Source organism: Xiphophorus maculatus, chromosome 10 (genome assembly GCF_002775205.1).
Source record: "Xiphophorus maculatus strain JP 163 A chromosome 10, X_maculatus-5.0-male, whole genome shotgun sequence".
Classification (NCBI taxonomy): domain Eukaryota; kingdom Metazoa; phylum Chordata; class Actinopteri; order Cyprinodontiformes; family Poeciliidae; genus Xiphophorus; species Xiphophorus maculatus.
Window position 1 is genome coordinate 17,471,035 of NC_036452.1, and position 22,070 is coordinate 17,493,104.

A 22,070-nucleotide genomic window follows, 5' to 3' on the forward strand; every position below is an offset into this window, starting at 1 on the left:
ATTTTGTTAGCTAGCTAACTACGTGACATAACTGTTCCTTAACCAGACCTTTTTACTGTTTTTGAACTATAACGTTTTAGGCTCTAATCTTGATCAGATTATTAAATTATAGACTGGAGTTGCCACTCATCCCATAAAATAGGGATTTGTTTGTTATAAGCAGAGATGTCCGGTGCCGCCGCTGCTTTGTAATGTCTTTAATCGGACCACTTTTTCGGTAACGAATAATCTAACGAGTTCGTATTTCAAATCCAGTAATCAGATTAAAGTTATTTATCCAAATCATTGCACATTAATATTTTCTTGTGTATTTATTTTTATTCCTTCTTTGCGTCTTTGGGAGAGACTCTGTGACAGTTAGCAGTGACAGAAACATGAACAGTGCATGGAGATGCGCATTTTGTTGCTGGAAAAACAGAAATATCGTCAAGCCCAACTGTTATTTGTGGCTTTTGTCTTGTTTTTATTTTCCATTAATACAGAAAACGAACCTCTAAACGTTACATCACTGACAGGCGGCGGTGTATATGTTTCCTAACTGTGGCTAAAGCTGCTGCTAGCTGGTTTACTCATGATCGGAAGCTGGTTCCTTTGAATACAGTTGGAGAATGGTAAATTGACAATGACTGATAACGGTTATCTAACACGTAAACACCGTTTTATAAAACACAGAAAGTGAACCTCTAAACGTTACAGCGCTGACAGAGAGTATATTTTTCCTAAATGTGGCTAAAGCTGCTGCTAGGTGGTTTACTCTCCGATCGGAGGCTGTTTATTTTATACACAGATAGAGAATGGTGAATTTACAATGATTAGTAACAGCTATCTAACACTTAAATGCTGTTATTATTAAACTTACCTTTTATTATATCCTTAAGATTATGAGAATGCGGGAAGTTTTCAGCTTGGTTCCCAAGGCAAAATCACACCGGAAGTAAAGATACCCAGTTTTGAGTTATGGCGGCCATTGTCTGACGTCACTGTGAAAAGGGTCTATAAGCCGCTAGTCTGATGTGATTACCATAGAAACCACGTGTGTTTGTCCGGGCATTTTTCAAAAAATTGGACAGAAATCTTACCATTTGTTGTTTTTTTTTCCCAAACAAGCATAACAGTTTTCTCAAACACCAGTGTTAATATCCCAGACATTTATCCACAAATGTCAATAAGCTATAATAATGCTTTTTCAAAAATAATATTAAATACTTAACATATTTCATTTATCGTATCCATGGAAACGGAGTGTTTATCATGGAATTTTTCAAAAAATAACGGTCAAAAACCAAGATCATTTTTCAGACATTTGACGTTAATTTAACTAATTTGACTATAATTAAGTAAAATACATATATTTATTGACTCACTACACCACAGTTTAACATTCCTGACATTTCCAGCGAAATTCAGTTCAGAAAAAGGCTCATTAGTTAAGAACGATCTATGCTAGCAAAGAATGCTACTTGTCTTTTTTTCTACAGCAGTCAGTTTTTCTTTAAAACACACACAAACACAAAATAAACTAAACAAGTCACTGATATCTTAGTAACAATTTGATTTAGTTTATTAAAAATAATAGATGAATAATTTTAACCTTCCAGCTGGTCACCCTGTTGGTCCTCCTCCTCCTTCTTCTTCTTCTGGTCAGGAACCGTCTGTCGCAGGTTTGTTATCCACGGGTTTCTTCAGCAAGTGCGTATTTCAGCAAGTGCTTCTTTAGCAAGTTTTGCACAGCAGACTTTTCAACAAGCTCAAACCTTCCGAGGCTGTAAAGGCTCCTTCAGGCGTCTCTCTCAAAAGTCCCGTCGCAAAGGGGAAAGAACTCAGAAGGTCAGCGTCATTTATAGGCTTGAGGACGCTAACGTCGTTTCCATGACATTCATTGACGAAGGCACGCACTGGCGCGTGAGAGAACTTGGACCACAAATAACGTAGATAATACAAGTATCGCGTTATCTTGTTTATCACTCCGTATGCTGCCACCTACTGGCCAACTAGTGTAATGTAGTGATGGGATTTTCGGCTCCTTTTCGAGATGCGGCTCTAATGGCTCTTCTTACTGTGGAGAGCCGGCTCTTTCGGCTCCCAAACGGCTACCCATACATATTTTTGACATTATTAATTAATTAATAGCTTAAACCTAATTTTATAATATTTTGTTTCATTATTGACATTGTTAAGCACTTAAGATGAGTAAAAATGCCGCATAACAATGCTATAGCAATACCGATGCGTGTGATGTCCGCATGTGCCTGTGCAGGTTGTTTGTCGAGCCAGCACGATAGGAAATGCTGACTTTGCACAGTCTGCACTCTGCCCTGGAGCTTGATGTAGCACTAAAATGAGTCCAAATCTTGCTCCGTTTTCTGTCACTAATTTATTTTCACCTATTCAGTTCTCACACTGACTCCCCTTCTTTCTGTGCTTCTTGACCGCTGAGTGAGTGTCTGTACATAAACACCTGCCGACGAACGCTATACAGCTTGGCCAATTGCCTGCCGTTTCCACAAAAAAAGTGGAGATAAACTTTTTTTTCAGTGTTTTCCCGCCACATTATTAATTGAAACTATGTGTGATTGGTCAGATGTGTGGGGCACACGCTTGACATGAGGGCAGTGGACCTGAGTGAAGTTGGCCCCCCCACCTTCTTCAAATTAGACAAAATTGGTGTCAATCAACTCGGCTACGTTTGTGCTGGTTTGTGCAGCAAAGATTTTTGTTTGTGCTGCTTCGGTTTTGAAGATATTAAGGAAAGGGTAAAGGTCAAAAGGTCAACCAGCCCCCCCACCTTCTTCAAATCAGACGAAATGGGTGTCAATCAACTCGGCTACATTTGTGCTGGTTTGTGCAGCAAAGATTTTCATTTGTGCAGCTATCATTTTAAAGATATTAAGAGGGCTGGTTGACCTTTGATGACCTCTAAAACATTTCTTAATATCTTTAAAATGATAGCAGCACAAATGAAAATCTTTGCTGCACAAACCAGCACAAATGTAGCCGAGTTGATTGACACCCATTTCGTCTGATTTGAAGAAGGTGGGGGGCTGGTTGACCTTTGATGACCTCTAAAAACATTTCTTTATATCTTTAAAATGATAGTGGCACAAATGAAAATTTTTGCTGCACAAACCAGCACAAACGTAGCCGAGTTGATTGACACCAATTTTGTCTAATTTGAAGAAGGTGGGGGGGCCAACTTGCAGTGGACCGACCGAGGGAAAAAAACTCTCCGCTCTAGCACTGGCAGAAGAGCAAAACGCGCAAGGAGAGGGAGAAGGGGGAGGAGAGACAGCGAGGCACCGCAGGACAAAAAAAAATGATGTGGGGGAAAACTATCGGCTCTGGCACTTGCAGAGCACAAGCACAACGACAGGGAGGTGGAGAGACAGCGATATACGGTAGAAATAAACCCGGCTCCCAAATAGGATCCTAAAACGGCTCCCATTGTGGAGCCGGTTCCAATCGTTCACTTCAAAGAGCCGGCTCTTAGAGCCGGATCGTTCACGACCGACACATCACTAGTGTAATGACTTTTTAAAAAAAAAAGATTTTATTGGCTCGGGGGCTTCCGGTTGGACCCAAGATGGAGTAGACGCTTTTTCCGAAGCTCCCACCTCGAACATTACTATATTAATTTTCACTTCGTGTCTGTTAATCCAATAGTAACTATAAGGTTACACTGGAACCCCGACCAGTTAGTCAAACGATGACCAGCAGAACAAAAAAAGAAGAGCAGAAAAAAGACGAGGGAAACATAATGGCGGTGCTAACGGCTACGCTAGCCGAGCACAAGAAATCCGTCTCAGCGGAGTTCAATGCGGCGTTTACTAAACTCGAAACAAAACTGGAGCGCTTTGAATCTACCATTGCCACCCACCACCAGCGTGTTTCATCACTGGAGAATGTGGCCACTACCATGAGCGATGACATACAGGCAATTCAAGCTGAACTAGCTACTGTGACCGGAGAGAACAACAGGCTGAAAGCTAAGCTAATTGACTTGGAAAGTAGGAGCCGCCGCAACAACGCCAGGTTGGTGGGACTCCCTGAAGGCATAGAAGGATCGCATTCGAAAACTTTTTTTCCCCCAACTACTTCTGGAGGTCTTCGGGGAAGATGTGTTGGAAAAAGGCTCCAGAGCTGGATCGAACACACCGGATGCTAACGGCGAAACCGGGCCCCAGTGAGAAACCCAGAGCCGTAATCGTGTGTTTCCACAACTATCTAATCAGGGAGCTCGTTACACGCAAAGCCAGAGAGTTACGAGGCAAGTTGAAATACAAAGGTACCCCGTTTCACATTTTTGAAGATTACTGCCCAGAGGTCTTACAGCAGCACTCAGCTTACTGCGGGATCATGAAAGAACTGTATGATCCAGGGCTCAAGCCTGCTTTGCGCTACCCAGCCAAACTATTCATCGTGACCGAGAATGGGAGTCGAAGGTTCCTGGCTTCACCTGAGGACGCCAAGCGCTATATTGGCTCTACTCATCCACGCAACTCTAGCCCGCCAGGGGAATAATTGTTAGCTGGATCCGAGCGTGTTTTTTTTTTTCTTTTTTTTCTCTGTGGTATTAATCTAGCCACTTGCAGAACTCAGACGATTCTTCATAGCTTGTTTGATGCAAAGCTGTCTCTAAAAATTCTATACTTTATTATTATTACTATTCCGAACAACCTATACAATTAAAACTAACCCTGGACCTGATTACTTTTATATACACTGGGCTGTAATGCCAGTCTGGCAGATGGAAGACTCCAGCTCTGAGACGGTACATTTGCCATGTTGGTTACCAAAGGTGCAGCAAGAGCAGGAAACTATCTCAGTGTATCAATAGCAAATACTTGAAAACATCTGCGGTGTTCCTTAGGTCAAAAGACAGGAAGATATACTGTGTTCCTTATGGGACAATTCAATTAGTTTTTCTCTTGTTGAGTGATTCCCTTATGTATGATCCCCAACTGGGCCCATGGAAAGTTTGACTTATTGGCATATACTCCTAATTAGTCACACACTCAAGAGATATTTTTACTTTTCTATAAAAGCAGGAGGACTGTGGTGATGTAGGGTATAATTTACACATATCATGCATGTTCATCATTAGTTTAGTATCATACCAAGTTCAAATGATTCTCATTTTCCAACAAAGACTCTTAGAGCCTGTTGGACACACACCTAGTGAATCTGAACCCGCTGTGTTAGTATGACTCTTTCTATATTTTCTGGGCCTTTTCATGATCAACCTTCGTATCCTGTTTTCCTTTGCTGCAGTATAACTTCTGTGCCTACTTCAGGGCATAAACATAGACATAGTTTAAGCAGGGCCGTGCAGAGACCTTTTGAGGGGCAGGGGCTCAAAGTTAAAAAAAGGGCACATTGAACAAGATCTTAAAACACTGTACAACAACATAGCAACAACCCATATTAATCAAGAATTTAATTTGAAATTATTTTTTCCATCATCCATTTATTATCTCAGGTGTGCACAAAGTCTTTTTATACTGTGGGAGGAAGCCGGAGCACCCGGAGAGAACCCATTAATGCACATGGAGAACATGCAAACCCCATGCATAAAGAACCAGGCCGGGATTCAAACCCAAGACTTTATTTGCTGCAAGGCAACAGTGCAATCACATTCATCTCTTGAGCACCAGAGAACAAAGGAGATGTTTGCTGATTTCAGGAGGAACAAGATTAAATCAAACCCAATTTCCATCAAATCTCCCAAGGTCCAAAGACCCATCTTGGTAAAGTCTGTTGTCCAGATGAACACTGAGGTGTTCATATTGTTCAACAACCATCTCTTCTTCTCCCATCTAAAAACTCAACCTCTGCTGAAGTTTGCTTCTTTTCATTGCAAACTTCCCCAGCCGGTGAAATTTCTTCTTTGGGATCAGAGAAATCGATCCCTGGGACAGATTTGTCTTCATGGGTCCAGTCCTCTAAAGCTGCTTTTGTTAAAGCAGAGGTTGAGTTTTTAGATGGGAGAAGAAGTGATGGTTGTTGAACAATATGAACACCTCAGTGTTCATCTGGACAACAGACTGGACCAAGACAAAATCAGGAGGAGCGTGCCAAATGTTACATGGTGTCGGTCAAAGTATGGTGCAACAAAACTTTTCTTTGCGACGTCTGCTCGAACGTTGTCGCATTTCTGCGAGACGTCTTTGCTCCTCGTTGCAAATGTTGCAACCGGATAGGATAGGTCTTTGCACCTTCTTAGATTTAAGGTAATTTTCTCTTAAAATATGGGTCATGTCTTTAAGTGGTGACTTCGTTGGATCAGAGGTTGAGTCCAAAGACTCAACCTCTGAGGTCTTTTTACCACTAACTTCCCCGGCCGGGGAAGTTTGTTCAAGAGTGTCCTCTTCTGAAAACTCAGTTTGATCTGAGTTTTCTTCATCCTGTGGATTTTGCTTTCCAGCCGGAGAAGCATTAAAAAGGTAAGCATCATACTCCATGTTCTCGTCTTCAGAGTTGCCCGTCTCAAATGTGACACCAGGAAAAAGTGTGGTGACCACTTTCCTCACTCCAGTTGTAATCAAGTATCCGGCTCCAAAAGACAGAGGAAAAAACACGGTGGCCATTAATAGCTTTTCCATGTTAAAAATTGCTGAAGAAGGCAGTGCTACGGTGAAAGTGCTGATAGTCCAGGAGATGCTTGTAGAATAGCTGATGCTTTGAGATGGAAGCATTCATAACCCCAGATGTTCTTTGACCTATGACATAGATTTATGTCATAGAAGTCGTCATAGCTACAATGAGCTCACTGTAGTTCTGGGGGAATGTCTTGCTTCTGATCGTTGCTATGGAAACGGTCAGGTCAGTTCTGCATGACTCAAACTATTAACCCTTTGCAACTGCGTCACTTAATCATTTGAGGCAAATCATTAATCATGACGGACGTCGGAAGTGTATATTTCAGGAGGCTGGGGATTAAAACATTGATTTTAATAGTTAAATATTACGTTTAGATTGACAATAGTATATTAAAACCATTAAGTAGTTTTTTTATCATTCTATCAAGTTTAAAATTTTGAATCATACTTGACTTAAAAATATCTTAGAAGTAAAATTAAATGTAACTTGCAGACATTTGCTGCTGCTGTTGTTGTAAAAAGTGACAAGAAATTTTGCCTGCTTGGAGAAGAGCTACAAAGAAATAATTTTGGTTTAATCATTTTACACGTTAGCATAAATATAGAATAAAGAATGATCCCAAAGAAATGATGCTGCCGCTCCATATTTGATGGGTTGTAAACAACCCACTCCAACACATTTGTTCTGTATGATGTGGAAATGTAAGTAATAGACAGAATGTAATGTCTTCCAGCTTTTTCTGTGTAATTGAGAGCTTGACACCAACAGCAGCCCACACTGCTGATAGCAGGGAAGGAGATAAATGAGTCCATTTCTACGCTCTCCTGTAAACTGGTTATGAGTCTGGTGGTTTTTCACTTTTCTTGTATTTTAACTATTAAACAAACTGGTAAACAAATGTTTATATCTGTTTTTAAAAGAATAGCAGCTTCTCTCTTATGTCTCCGTCAGATGACCAGCATTAGCAGCTTTTGGTGACATTATTATTAATAATAATTAGATTGTTTTTGAATACGATGCAGGATTTAAAATGAACTGATGAAGATGGTCTATGTGTCTAGTCTGGCCTGGGAGGGATGTCTGTGGTTCATTTCTGGCCCTGTTACCCCATCAACTCGATGTGGAAGACTAGCTGGGCAAATGCCTTTCCATGCAATTCAGCTTGATTCTCATCTCCCTTCAGTACACTGTCTAAGATTTCTCCCATTGACCTTGGTTTCTCCAGTAGGATTTCAACCAGGCCAATCGGCGAACAGAAGGTGAAGTTGTGAACGATGATATCAATTTTCTGGGCTCCTTTAGTGTTATAATCTGCCTGTAGCTTTGTTCGCTGACTCCGCAGTGAACAAGTCTTTCAGTCTGTGTTGGCCATTTCTCCTAGCATTGAGAAATTGAAGTCAGACCAAGAAAAATGTTCAAGACATTTTACTCCTGGCAAAGATGCCATTTGGCTTGGCATTTCTATTTTGGATGGTTTGCATTTTCCGGTAGGCTTCATGATTGAGCTGGCACATTTTATACGTCACGGCCAAACACTAGCAATCGGGTATCGTAATCTAATTCTTTGAAACTTGAATTTCGCACCTCCATTAGACAATAATTTCTCAGTAGCCGAGGGTCTAGACCCCGTGTATGAAGCAAAGCATAAATCAAGGAGCTGGTTTCTTTCAGGCTAGTGGGACACAACAGATAGAAATTGATCTTGTGCAAAAATGCGTGTCTTTGTCAGTGACCCTCGGGACAACCTGTGAACAACAAAAACCTTCAGCAGCCATGGTAACTGTGGCCATCAGACAGCAGAACCTAAAGCCAGAGAACGCTGGTGTGGTTTCTTTTGAGTTTTAGCTGAAATTGTGATTTGTGGAATTTCTAACCGTATCAGAAAAACATTTGTTCTTCTTCTGGTGCAACGTATAAAAGAAAAAAAGACAAGCAGCACAAAGCTTACTTCACGATATTTATTGTTGTATCACTGTCATCACTGACTTGCATCAAATGAAAATTAATAGAGAGATCAGCTCAAAGCTGAAAGGGGAACAGTATACAACACGTCCAACAGGTCCAGTACATAAACAAGGTAGCAGAAGTTTTCCTGACTACATGACTAAGAAAATTTAAAATTTTCTCACACATATATATATCTATATACTGTATGTTTATATATATATATTCATGCATTTGGTCTCATTAATCACAACTTCATGGAAAACACCAGTTATTAGCTAAAACTTGAATCTTGTAGCCCAATATCAGTTTTTGATGAAAAAAAAAAAAACAGTCAATAAATGATCAGCGTTTTGGAGATTTTGCATTTCAGTGGATTGTTGTGGTCCAATAATGAGCTCCTGAGATGTTTTAGTACACAGTAAAAAAATGCTGGTTATTTTCATAACCCAATTTCTGGGTGGAAGCTGTCGGGTCATAGGTTGGGTTAGTTTGACCAAATATTGGGTCAAAATTCATAACTCAAGAGTTGGGTCAGAAATGTACTGGAACTCTACAGCTTGAATACTTGTGTTGGGTCAGGGGTTGGGTAGATTTACCCAGTGGTTGGGTTAAAGACAAAACTTGGAAGAAGCCACGCCCCTCTTCACAAGCCTCCATTTGCAACAAGACTGTGAACGTTGCTTATCGGACTTCTCCTCTACTTTGAAATAAGACATGGTAAGTAAAAAGAAGATAAGGTTTCAATGTGAATATGATTTTATTAATAAATATAATTTATTTAGAACATGATTGATATTTATTTTTATGGTTACTTAAAATGTTTGAGGTTGCTCTGACAAAGTGCTTTGGTGTTGCTTGCTACAACACGGCTGTTGAAATTTTTTTTAAAAAGACAAAGGGGAAGGAGTAGAGCACAATTTGTTGGTTCTGTCTAAGGCCCCATATAACCTTGGGCCGGCTCTGCATGAACAGCCGCTGCAATTCGCATCTCTGGAATCTACCTGGAATCTACCTGGAATCTACCTGGAATCCACTGGTGGCCCCTGTCAGTCCGCCGATGCTTTGGGACATTTTGATTCATTTAATTGTGGCATGTTTGGCTTTATGCTGCGGTCCTAATTATTGCTACAGTTTTTTCTCTGATGTTTATTTTCTGAACTCTAAATGGGCCGAATCTTCCTTTAACACTTGAGGTTCTGCAATAACTTCTATCTATAGCCGCTCACCTCCAGCCCAGATCCAGTCAGCAGCGACTTTAACCCGCCTGGTAGAAACGTTAAGGAGAAGCAGAGCGAACAGTCAGCGGGTGGTACCGGGGCTTTGAGGTGCGTTGCGACTCGTGGTGACAGTGGCAGTACCGTGTCTTATATCAGGATGTCTGATATAAAGACAGACATTCTTTATATCTGTCAGACAGCCTGTAGCGAACCGGGCTTTTAGCAGAATGATGAAGTTACAGTCAGAAGTTTCTCTGCAGCTGAAGCATTTCTGAGCAGGTCTTTTGACATAGATTAAAAAAAAAAAATCAAAAAGGGCACTGAGGGCATCAAGGATAAAAGGGGCAGGGGCTCAAGCCCCCTTTGTACCCCCCCTCTGCACGTGCCTGAATTTAAGGAAGTCAGAACAAATCTTTAAAAATTCTCATTGAAAGATTAACTTAGTCAACGGCAATAAACGATGTATGTTATCAGCACATTGTCATCGATTGCGAATGTGTAAAGCATCTTATAAGTCAGTTGCAATTACAACAACCTATTTGAACTTTTACTGTTGATGGTGATGTTCAACCCAAACTCAAGCAAAACATTCAGAGCCTAGTGTCTCTTTGTAGTCTCCAAGATACCTCAAAAATACTCTTTGTTACACATTTGTTTCAGCAACTCCGGCAGAATCAAAAAGCTTCAACTGTCACACTCATTTCATCCCGCTAGATGTCACTGTTCTATTTGTCAGCATGATTGAATTGAGCAGATGCAGATGTCTGTAATTTAAACCCTGTCATTGTGTCTTGTGGAGTTATTTAACTTCGTTTAACCATTTAAGACCTGCCATAGAACGAATGTGCCAAAACTTGTGTTTAGATTTTTATATGCTGCATTTTCCTTTTTGGACAATTCAATTAGCTATACATCAATTCAACCTTCATTACCTTCATTTTATTAATATGCATGTTGTGAGTGGCTCCACAATAACTAAGTAATAAACAACTGACAAGTACAATACAATACAAAATAATTTAATAACAGTTTTTTTCCTTCATGATTGTACACAACAAAAAATACCAGATATATTATGTGAAATTTACAAAAGACAAAATATATTTCAAAATAAAGTTTCAAAGGGGACTTGTACAGAAATAAAAAAGAGTCATGCATTGTTTTTAAGTAGCGTCATGGAGCTGTGACAGTTCTTGTTGGCTCCCCGTGTGTGTTTTTTGGCCAAATGCTCCCTCAACAATGGCAGCAGAGATTTGATGACAGCACTTTGGGACTGATTGTGAGGACAACCCACCGTGTTCCTGGAAACCCTGGTATGTCATCAACTGCCACACAGCTCCTTCTTGAGTAACTACCTTTTTCATACAGCATGGACCATAAATTGATGCACGACAGTCATGTATTAGTTCCTGCTACTTGTCTTTAAAGAACAACAACCGATCATTGGGTCTGAGAGGTCACCTGACTGCCCCCTATGGAGATTGTTATTTGCCAGGATGTTACCATTTTTAGGATGTCAATTCTTGTGTCCAAAAATGCCTCACATGCTCCAAATCCCAGGTCCTTAAGCTGGTATACTAATCTCAACACTCAGCATCACAATAAAACTGGGGAAAAGCTAAGCTTGGGCTGTGTAGCTTCAGTCTAATCATTGTTAGTCAGTGTGGTATTTATGAAAAAAGACATTGACTTGATTGTCAAACGGCATAGAGCTGTTTGTAGAGGAACCTTTAGATTATTAAGTTTTTTACTAGGTTTAGCTATATAAAATCAAAGCTATTGTTCTGTCACTACAACTGGGGTCTTGCTCATTACAATGGCTTGGCTTCACTGCCCCTATCAGTCCTTAAGGACTTCAGCTCCCGCTGGGAGGTGCTTTGGGTTCCCGATGAGGACTCTGTGTTCTGGCCCTCATTCTTTCTACAGGGTACGAGTCCCAAGAGCGCCTTCCTAAACATAGAGCTGGAGAAGATATAGACGACAGGGTCCAGAGCCGAGTTCAGGAAGTTTAGGCCCAACGACACAATGGTGAGCTGAGTAAAGGTGTAGAAAGCGGCGCAGTCCCATGGCCGGTAGGAGCGGATGACCCACACACCGATCGTGGTCACCGTGGTGGGAAGGAAGCACACGATGAACACAGCCACGATGGCGGCACACATTCTCATGGCCTTGCGCACCTTGTCAGGTTTTCCCATCTGCCTCTGCTTCAGGAAGCTGGAGATTCGGACGGAACAGAACAGCAGCATGGCCATGGGGATGACGAACTCCACCACCGTCAAAATACGGTGCATGCTAACCAGGATGATGATGCCGCGGGATGCCTCTTTGTAGGATGTAAAGAAGAAGCACTGGGTCTTCTCGCCTTTACCCTTGATGTGGTTGTAGGCCAGCATGGGAACCCGAGGACTGATCACCAACAGCCAGACGAATGCTGAGACAAATGCAGCCTGCCGCTTGGTCATGCGGTTGAAGCGATGATGAGGGTGGACCACCTGGAACAAGAATCCAGAAATTAAGCGCTTTACTTTCAATGATTTGGTGTAGTTCTCTTTTTAGCTAATTTCATATCATTGTTTTGTTCAGCCTGGCAGCAGATGTGACGCTGCAGAGTGTTCAAAGTCATAAGAAAGAGTTTTTGAACGTGAGCTTTTGTACAGAAAACTAAATCTAACTCAACATAATACAGCTTTATCTGATGTAAAGGTGTGTAAGTGCCTCCAGTAGTCAAATTTGCTTTGTATATTTGAAGGAAGGTAGAAATTCAATAAAGGGGTCAGTGTTATGTGTTTTATGTGCCATTTTAAAGCACAATCAAGCAACTATGTTAGCTTCAGTTGTCATAAAAATGCTATATATACCTAAAATAACTTAAAAGAAATTTGACTTTGTAATTTAATGCCTTGAAATTGGGCCTCTGGCTCTTTAAGAGCAGTTTCGCCAGGTGTTTGCTAATTACTGCTGGATAGTCTGGCAAAAGAAAAAGGTAGAAAATAGTAGGTGGTGTTGGGGATAGAAGAAGGAGTCATTCTTGACAGAGACCCCAATTGGTAGACCCATACAGAAATAAACTTTGACCTCTCAAAATAAATCCATGGTTTTCCTCACCTTGAAGTATCGGTAAATTGCCACCACGGTCATGAGTGCGATGCTGGCCGACCGGTTGGAGAACATCAGGAAGAGGTTTATCCGGCACATGCCATCTCCAAACACCCAGTGGCCCCTGAGCAAGGCATCAATCCTCAGGGGCAGACTCACCAGGGCAAAAAAGTCAGCGATGACCAGGTTGAAGAGGAACAGGGTGTTGGGGTTCCAGGCCTTCAACTTAAACCAGAAGATCCATAGCGCCACCAAGTTTCCTATGAGCCCCAGTATGACGTCGATGATGAGGACCGGAGGCATGATGAGGCCCTCCAGCTGGATGCCGACAGGCGGGCATCCACCACCCCCAGGGACAGGAGTTGTGAGGTTTGAAACTGTGGTGAAGTTTGGTTGTGGGGCCATTTTTCAAAATAATACTAGACTGTAGAGAAGAGAATAAGAAGGGCGGGGGGGGAAATGATGACGCGTTACTGAAAAACACGCATGCGGCTTTAGTGATTACGTAATAACCCGAATGAACAAACAATAGAAAGTTTTGAAACTTGGAGTTTTCAACTTCCTCTGGTAAATTCCTTCCTTTTTTCTCTGACATTAAAAACCATACAGAAGGAACTTTGAGACATGACGAACATTTACTTGTATTACAGACTAAATCATTAATCATCGCTGGAGCATTTAACGGAAAAAAACTGTTTTAAATGTCTAAAGTGGAAATGTGATTCTCTTAATTATAATGTTATACAGCAATGATTGTAATATTACTTTATACATTAAAGGATTACGTAAAAAATCTTCAACCAAAAAACACATAACAGTCATAATAATAATAACAATAGCAAATGAGTGAAATATATACATTATATATGTATTAAGGAAATATATAACATTTGTATATTTGTTTTAAATAAATAAATATTATTTTTCTTATAAATCACTTTGAGCGCATGTTGCTTTCTACCTCATTTATGGTAAAAACACAAGTCGGCCCTCACACCCTGGCCAAATTAAACTGTGTGTGTTTCCACTCTGAATGCAGAGAATTAGAGGAGATTAGATTAATCCACTACTCACCAGTAGAACCGTTTCATTCATAAAGAGCTGCAGGAAGATATGGATGGATGAATGACCTTCACTGGTGTATTTATAGCTTCTACTGGGAGGGGTTGGGGGGGAGATGTTCCTGTTTGGCTGCCCGGTTACGTTTTGAGAAGTAAAAAGTGACAGACGCAGCCTGGGGGGGAAAATAAAACATTTTGTAATATATTTCACAAAAGAGTTTTTAAAAAAAAGAAAAGAAGAAAAAAACTCTTTTCTGGCACAGATTCCTGTTAGACATTACAACTTTTAAGCTGATCCTTCCGTACGATCGAAGACTTTTTGAGCTGATAAAATCTGTGGTTTCGACAAAAATAATTGATCAGCTATTTTTAAAAACGCAACAGTTTGATTTTGTGATTATTTTATTTCCGATTTGAATTTATACGGCAAAATTCTGTGGTTGTCAGAATTACTGTAGATTAGAGACATTTTTCTTCTTTTTTTTTCTCCACACTACTCCACAACTGCAGTTATATTTAATAAATTTGAATATTTTTATGAAATTGTTCTATTTCATTAGCTAGATTCAGCGAATGACAACCGCTGTAATCACACACAGACAGTTGTTGCCACGCCTTTGCTTTTGTTCGCCACAACAGATTTCCACTTCACATTAATGGAAACAAGACATTTAAGATGAAATGTTTCAAATGTTTTTAATTCACAAATGTGGGCTTAATGAAAAATATGTTTAATAGTTGCTTAAACATTACTTTTAATCTGACCAGCCTCATCAAAACACATGTTCTTCTGGCCATTGTTCTCTTTTTACTTGTTTTGTGGTAATCTGTGTCTATCAAAGTACCTAAAATAATAATGCCAATAATAACAACAGTAACCAAATCTGGAGGGGTTTTTTTTCCAGCTCACGTGTTTTTTGAATCACAGTTCCTGTCTTATTCCAAGTTGCTGAAATCTCTACGGTGTCATTGCTGACCTGTCAAACTTTGACACAGGATTAGGAAATCAGTTGAACTCTTGCTTGCGATTATGTCCTAAGATTTGAGGAAGTTTGACAACACAAAAATTGCCAATGTGTGAGTTGAGTCAGCTGGCAGGCGGATTTAAAAGAATCGACATATTCTGTTGGTGATTTAAAGCTGATTCTCAAATATTTAACCTAATAAAACCTGCTAAACGTGTAATATTGATGGTAATAATGCAGGCGACCTTCCGCCTGTCTGAGCAGCCATTAGTTCAGAAAGACTTGATGCAACCAGAGGGTTCATTTTTGCTCTGAAGCGTTTGAACACCAGCTATGAGGGAGTGGAGTTGCAACTATAACCTGCAGGACAGTACCTAAGTAGTTGGGGGTTTACCTGGAGACCCCCAAGTATAATAAATGGAGCCTTGGGGAGCACCACCAGCAACTTGGGAATTTTGCAATTTTTAACTGTGATTACAATCTGACTGCTGCTGAATGACCAGACTGGAAGAAATCAACCAGCAATTTCTTTTTTTTTTTGTAATTTTCTTTGCACCAGGTTCTATTTGTAACACCATGAATACACCTAGCAAGTATCGTATGATGCTATGGGAATCCTGGTTTACATTGTTTTGTTTAAACACTGTAAACTATGATATATCATGCCCATGATACATCTGCAAACTTTGAACTTCATTTTATTATTTTAAAATAAAGTGTTATTTGGAACACTTGTCAAATAAACCTAAATGTAGCTGAGCCCCTTTTGTTGTTTGTTTTGTTCGTACAACAAATCGGTTTTGTAACTACACAAAAAGAAAGAAAGAAAAAAGTACTTCCTTGTTAATGCATCTTATAGGCATGCCCTTTAATGGATTCAAATCCTATTGGAAATCCTCTTCGTTTCAGTCCAGCAACACCGAGTTCATGTACAGGAAGTCGCCGGTTTGCTCTGGATGTTTTTAAAAGCAGCCATAATCCAACAGTTAGACGACTCCTGACATTACGAGCCTAATTTCAGCTTCATCTTCTCCTCGTTAATCCCATCAGTGATGGTCAGCGGGGCTCACAGTCTGTATGTGTGGGAGACAAAAGAAACCCCGGGTTTTCCGACGAGGCCACACTTTATTATTTTTAAAAAAAAAACACACACATTTAAGCTCCTCGCGCTCCTGTTTTTTTTGTTGTTTTTTTTTCTGCTTTAAACTGAGTCCGCCGCACGCTATATACGCGCGTGCGCGGCCGTAAATGTGACGGACGGGTATCAGGGTGGATTAGAGGGAAAAGGTAAGCGCGTCTCTCGCTGTCGGGGCGGATTTCCATCCTTGCGCGCTCCGCTCAGCTCCTCTCGGCGCACCGACCCGGTTTGAACCACCGCCGCTGTCTCCTCTCATTCGTCTCCTCCTCTCAGCCTCCCGGCAGCCTCACGTGTGTGTGTCTGTGTGTGAAGCAGAGCGTGTGTGTTTGTGTGTGTGTGGTTTTTTTTTTTTTTTTTTATGTGCGCGGACATATTTTCGGTCTCTCACACTCCGGGGTGCGATGCCATTCCTCCCGCAGGAACCTGAGCGCCTCGATGGGTTGTCTCTACTTTACTGGTGAGTTTCTTCCTTCGTCATTTGCTTTCGTCTGTTCCTCTCCTCCTTCCTTCTCACCTTTATTTATTTTATTTTATTTTTATTTTTTTGACTGAAAGCAGAAATCGTGGGGGGTTGTCTGCTAGGTCTTGTTTTGTTCGCTCCTGCTCCATGTGGGTCACTCTGCGCAGAGGTGGGATCGAGTCGCAAGCTGTTTTGGCGACAGATGCCTCGCAGTTTTAAGTCCACATGCTTGAGCGCAGTTCTGGGTCACGCACGTTTTAAAGGACGGCCGCGTGTTACGACCTCCGTCGTCTCTTTCTGCAAGAGATTTTAGAGGAATACCAATTTCGTCTTTAGGGTGTTTATTATTTGTTGTTGTTGTTGTTGTTGTTTCTTAGTAAAAAGAAAAGAGAAAAACATGTAAACGCTGAAAAACAGCGACCGGACATAAAACACATCAGCTTTAATTTGCTGCTTCTTGAGATTAATACTGGCCTGCCTCTGTTATGCTATGCAGATGTGTGTGAGAACATTGCAGTGCAAACATATGAATATTTAAATGATGGTGTCTCAGGTAAGCACAAGTGAGGGAAGCAATAGAGCTTTTTCAATTTGGGTTTTGTTTTTGTTGACGTTGTGAGCTGCTGTCATTTTGGCCAAGGGGTTCTTGTACAGGGCCATCCTGGTTAATTAGCATACAAATTAAATAATAATGATACAAATAATATTGATAATTAAAAAAAACAAACAAAGGAACGTTTTATAACACAATGTATACAAGTCAAAACTAAGCAGGCTGTTAAACGGTATATTTTCCTCATTCTTACAAATTTCCTATTCAATTCGAGACTTGGTTGGAGGTCTGACCTCACTTTAACTGTTTGTCGTTTGACTTAATGACCCATTCAATAAGTTTCTTTCATATTCTTCAAATGTATGACTTATTATTTAACTGTTTTTTCACTTTTACTAATAAAAGTGCTAATGGCAGCTTTATATTATTTTGAAAATTGCCGAAATATAACGTGCGCCCTACTAAAAATATATATAGGCACTTTTGCTCTAAAAGGAATACTAGAAAGTAAATCAAAAAAACGTTTAATGTTGAATTTCTGAATGAATCAAAATGAATGAAGCTTACATCTGTTTTCATATTGTACGTTCCTGCGCTACATATTGCACTGACTAAATTTCAGAGGGTTTTTCCTAACCCTCACGCACTCTGAGATGGACAAATTTTAATAATAAAGCATTTTCTCACCTCTGTCATTAGTCCTCGAGAGTCACTGTTCTGCAGTTTTTAGATACCTTCCTGTTGCACCTGCTGCTGTGTCCAGGCTTATCGTCTCACTTCTGTTTATTTGATCCATTTCAATTATGTGAGCTACAAAAGCGTTAAAACCAAAAGAGCTTCTCAGAAAACCACTGCTCAGATATTCCACAGAGCATAAAACATGCAGGGATGCAATAGTTGTTTGGTGTTTTTTTTTTTCACTATAAACTATTAAAAAGATGTCAGAGAAAATTCACTGCACAAAGCTAAAACCAAATTAGCCAAAATTACTATTTAATTTGGCCACTGCTGAGTTTGTGTAGCGGTGACTGGAGAACGGCACAGGCCTTCTGCAATCACAACAGCTGGAAAGGTACGATTTGCTGTTTTTCCGTGTAACAAAAGCACAAAGTTGAACAAAATATCATCTATGCTTGATGCAAGAAGGAACTCATGAACAGAAATCTTTGTCCATTCATAAACAGGCGCTCTTTAGCTGGAGTAGAACATAGATCTAAAGTGTTCATATCTGTAGTTGCATATATAATAATAAAAATTTGACTTTAGAAACAACAAATGTTCAAGTTGTCATCACATAAAATATCGCATATTAGAAAACTATGAAACCACTTTTTTGACAATACAATGAACCCACCACTCTCCTGGAACGTTATCTTGATCACTAAGCTCTATATCAGATGTGATCAATCTATGACATGTAGTCAGTTAAGATATTTGTTAACAGTTTGTGTCCACAAGCATTTAGTTTACTACCAAACATTGCATCCAAGCAGTCCTGTGCTGATATATTGGATATCTAAATCTGTCCCAAGCTTCAGTCCGTTGAGATCCTATTTAAATGAGTTGGAGAATCTTTCCAGATTTGTTTAGTTGACAAATGTTCAAAATATGAACATGGGTTCCAAAAGAAATGCTCAACCAGGAATCTAAATTTCCTGGTTTTTCAAAACATTATAACCAAACATGTTCTGTTGGTCATTAATTGTAACTGAAAGCAGTGGGAAAAAAAACCCCCAGAAAGACTCAGGACTTTCTCAGGAGGACAGAGTTAATGCAACGTGGTGGAGGAATGGTCTGAGGTAATGCAAGGAGCAGAGATTAGCTCCCAGCTTCCTGTGTGACCTCTGATGGCCCCTCTGGGTCAGTCTGCAGACAGACTCATCTGTTTTTATTCTCCTCGCCTCCTGTTTTTATTCAACACTTCAACATACGGCAGAAGCAGACAGGAGGAGATTAAATATGCAAACAGCAAAGAGTAATCCTCAGACGGTGCATCTCTGTACAAAACAAAAAAAACAAAAAACAAAACAGCAGACAGTGCCGGATATGAACTGGATGTTTTTAGTTGGTCTTTATTCTTTAGGTAGGAACCAAAAAAAAAAAAAGAAATATATATTTTTGAAGTTTTGGGTAAATTTTATCAGGGTATCTTGTGGTGTCAGACACAGAGTCTAGTGTCCTTATATTTGACTTATAATTCACAACATTTGGCATTTGGTGGAGGGCCAGTTAAGTATAAAGCTAAAGTCCACAATTCAAAAACATTAGAAAGTTTTGTCATAATTGTCCTCTGAGTTATGAGGATGCTGCTCCGGTTTGCGGTTTGTTTGTGCAAACGTTGACCGCTCATATTCTCAGGTTTTCTTCTGGAAAGTTGTGAAATTCTCCGCCTGGTTTGGCGAAAGCAGTTCCATTAGGTCAGATGGGGTGAGGCTCTGGGTTTACCGCTCCATCTACATTTGTGCATGTGAGTGTGTGCATGAAGGGGTGAGTGATTGGATGCAGTGTGAAGCACTATATACAAGTACAGACAGTTTTGTTTTGTCTTGTATCACATTTGAAAGAAGGAGATCCTGAATATTAGGACATCAGAGATAAACAGAAAATCCAAGGTCAAAATTACTATCGAGCAAAAAAGGAAAAAATGTAGCAAACCGCCCCCAAAAAAACTCTTATATCCACAAGACCTTTCAAAAATACTTTGTCCATTGATGAGACAAACATGGAATATTTTCATAAAACTAACAGTATTTCAAAGACAAGTAGTTGCACCTACAGTAAAGTATAATGGTGCTGTTACGATGGTTTGTGGCTGATTCGGGACTCGGATGACCTGCTATAACTGATGGAACCATCAATTCTGCTCTAAGAAAATCCTGAAGTTCCTGCTGTCAATTTATGGCCTTAAACTAAAGCTCAGTTGAGTTATGTGTCAATAAAATAATCCAATGAGTCAACAAATAAAATCAGTACTATTGTTTAGTGCAGAACAAGAGGATAAATGTTAAATTGCAAAGTCAGTTTGTTTAGGTTGTTTAAATATGTTCTAATGTCTTTGTCTATAAACGCATTTCAAAAATTATATTGCTATGTGACGTCAAATGCTCATATGTTTTTAATCTAAACTCCAGTGTAATCTGTGCCTGTCTTCCGTTCACCCTGTGTGACTCTGCTGCCGTGCTGCAAAGTGTCGCCCTGGCAGCCAGCCGGCGTGTGACGGTAATGATGCTCGACAGGTAATGCAGATCATCAGGTATTAAGTGATCAGTTTAATTGCTGTTTTGTGTCCTAGCGGCTGGCTTCGCTGCGCGTCGGAAACTGTCGTAGATTGGTTTCGATCCACAGGGAACTGCTGTTGCCTGGGACTTTTTCCGCGCTGGAAGACTTGTTTAATTTACGTGCTGGCAGAAACCCATATCGGTGTCACGATCCATGTGGAGGTGGAGGGAGAAGAAAATGAAATGACAGATTTTTATTCATTGTTTCATGGGGATCAAAAGAATCTGTCAGGCACAGGTTCACAAAATCCAAGACTGGGTCTTATCCTTTTAATCAAGTCTGGTAGCCGGTGGCGCTAATGAGCCTCTAAACTATTTAAATCCAGGTCTTCTGTCTTCTGATTGTCTTTATTCGTGCAGTTAATTGACTTATGGCCTTTCAGGAGGAAAAAAAAAACAGGTGACATTGTTCTCTAATTTGTCTGACCAACATAGGGAGAAGTTTAAGAAGTCACACACACTAATTGAAAAAGGTGAGGAATTGCATACAAACTTATTTACTACATTAATTGTATAAACAAAATTCTGTGTAAATATTTTCATCATTGATACGTGATAGAGATGGGTTCAGTGTGCAATCATAAAGCAGTAGATAGTGCTCTGGTGTTTTGTAAAAGTATTCCTACATCTTTTTTTTTTTTTTTTCCACATTTTTGCCATATTCCAACCCCTCATTTTTTAAACTAATATAAATGAAACGTTTGGATATGGAAGTTAAAGACCGATGGAAATGAACACAACATAACAACAGGATGAGGGGAACTCTGTCACTAATGATGAAACGATGATAACTTACTAGTAAAAAAAATACGAAAACAAGACATGATTTGCAAGTTTAAAGGAGCAAAAGTGTGGTTTAATGGATGGACAGAACTGAACACTTTTCGTTTTGTATGAACATCTCCAGCCTTCGTCCTGACGTTAGCATTTGTTTCTTCAGACGCGTGCAGAACTGCAGCCTCAGTTGTGACTCATATTGTTGACACTCTGATCTGCAGCAACATTACTGAAGAAGCTCAAGCAGATTAGTTTGTTATTATCAGTCTGTTAGAACGGCTGCAGGCTCTCCGCGCTCAAATTTCCAGACTGTTTTGCTCTGTGCATTCAAGCAAGTCTGTCCAAGGATACCGACGTAGTAATAGTTGATGTTGCGGGACTATTTTGCGTGGGACCCACTGTACTGGTGGGTTCGGAAGTTGGGTGCAGCAAACTCAAAGTAGAGCTTTTTGATTATCAGTTGTGACAGAAAGATTGATGAGACGTTTCTCAGCGGTGAAAACCAATCTTTATGCTCTGAGTGTAAGAATATTCCTGCAGTAAATATGGCTGCCGGCTGCTCGTTGAGATGGATCATGTTATTATTCCTAATTAAGCCTCTTCAAACAGATCAAAGTGACCCTGACTTCAGTTCCCATAATCCCTTTCATAACATTCAGTACATGCACGCCGGTCCTGATAGCTGCGCTGCTTCCCTTTCAAAGCAGCAAATAAAGCAAGTATTGACAGCGAGTCGGAGCAGAGGAACTCTAAGGAGCCCCCTCGGCTCCGTGTTGACAGTATTTAAGGAGAGGGATCATCCCAAACATTCTTTCAAAACATTGTCCCGCTCAGGGAAAAACAAAAACTCAGTTAAAAACCTTACAGCAGGAGAAATAGTCGTGTAACTAGCCTCAGGTAAACGCGAAAGTTATGTAGAACCGCAATGAAGTGGTTGATGGTTTTATGACTCAGAGAGTGAATGAACTTAAGTCACGACTG

At 40.2% G+C, this 22,070-nt stretch overlaps 2 protein-coding genes across 3 annotated transcripts in view; one reads left to right on the forward strand and one right to left on the reverse strand.

The window, feature by feature from the left end:
• Positions 1–10,754: 10,754 nt before the first annotated feature.
• Positions 10,755–14,103, reverse strand: LOC102230295 (hydroxycarboxylic acid receptor 2-like). Its single transcript, XM_005806734.2, has 3 exons — positions 13,932–14,103; positions 12,867–13,281; positions 10,755–12,253 (listed from the first exon to the last, which is right to left on the reverse strand). Exons 2-3 carry the CDS (start codon positions 13,260–13,262, stop codon positions 11,573–11,575), a joined length of 1,077 nt encoding a protein of 358 aa, XP_005806791.1. The 5' UTR covers positions 13,263–13,281; positions 13,932–14,103; the 3' UTR covers positions 10,755–11,572.
• Positions 14,104–16,333: 2,230 nt separating this feature from the next.
• The window catches only part of stxbp4 (syntaxin binding protein 4), a 29,490-nt gene continuing 23,753 nt past the window's right edge, over positions 16,334–22,070 (forward strand). The window contains exon 1 of one of the 2 annotated variants that reach the window (XM_023341357.1): positions 16,334–16,478. In XM_023341357.1, coding sequence (XP_023197125.1) covers positions 16,423–16,478 — 56 coding nt within the window. In that variant the 5' untranslated portion in view covers positions 16,334–16,422. The remainder of the gene's footprint in view (positions 16,479–22,070) is intronic. The other variant, XM_023341358.1, reaches the window with a different exon arrangement.

Coding starts and splice junctions, on each gene's coding strand:
- LOC102230295 (XM_005806734.2), bottom strand. CDS start 13,262: ATGGCCCCACAACCAAACTTCACCACAGTTTCAAACCTCACAACTCCT. Junction 12,254..12,866: donor CAATTTACCGATACTTCAAG/GTGAGGAAAACC, acceptor TTCTTGTTCCAG/GTGGTCCACCCTCATCATCG.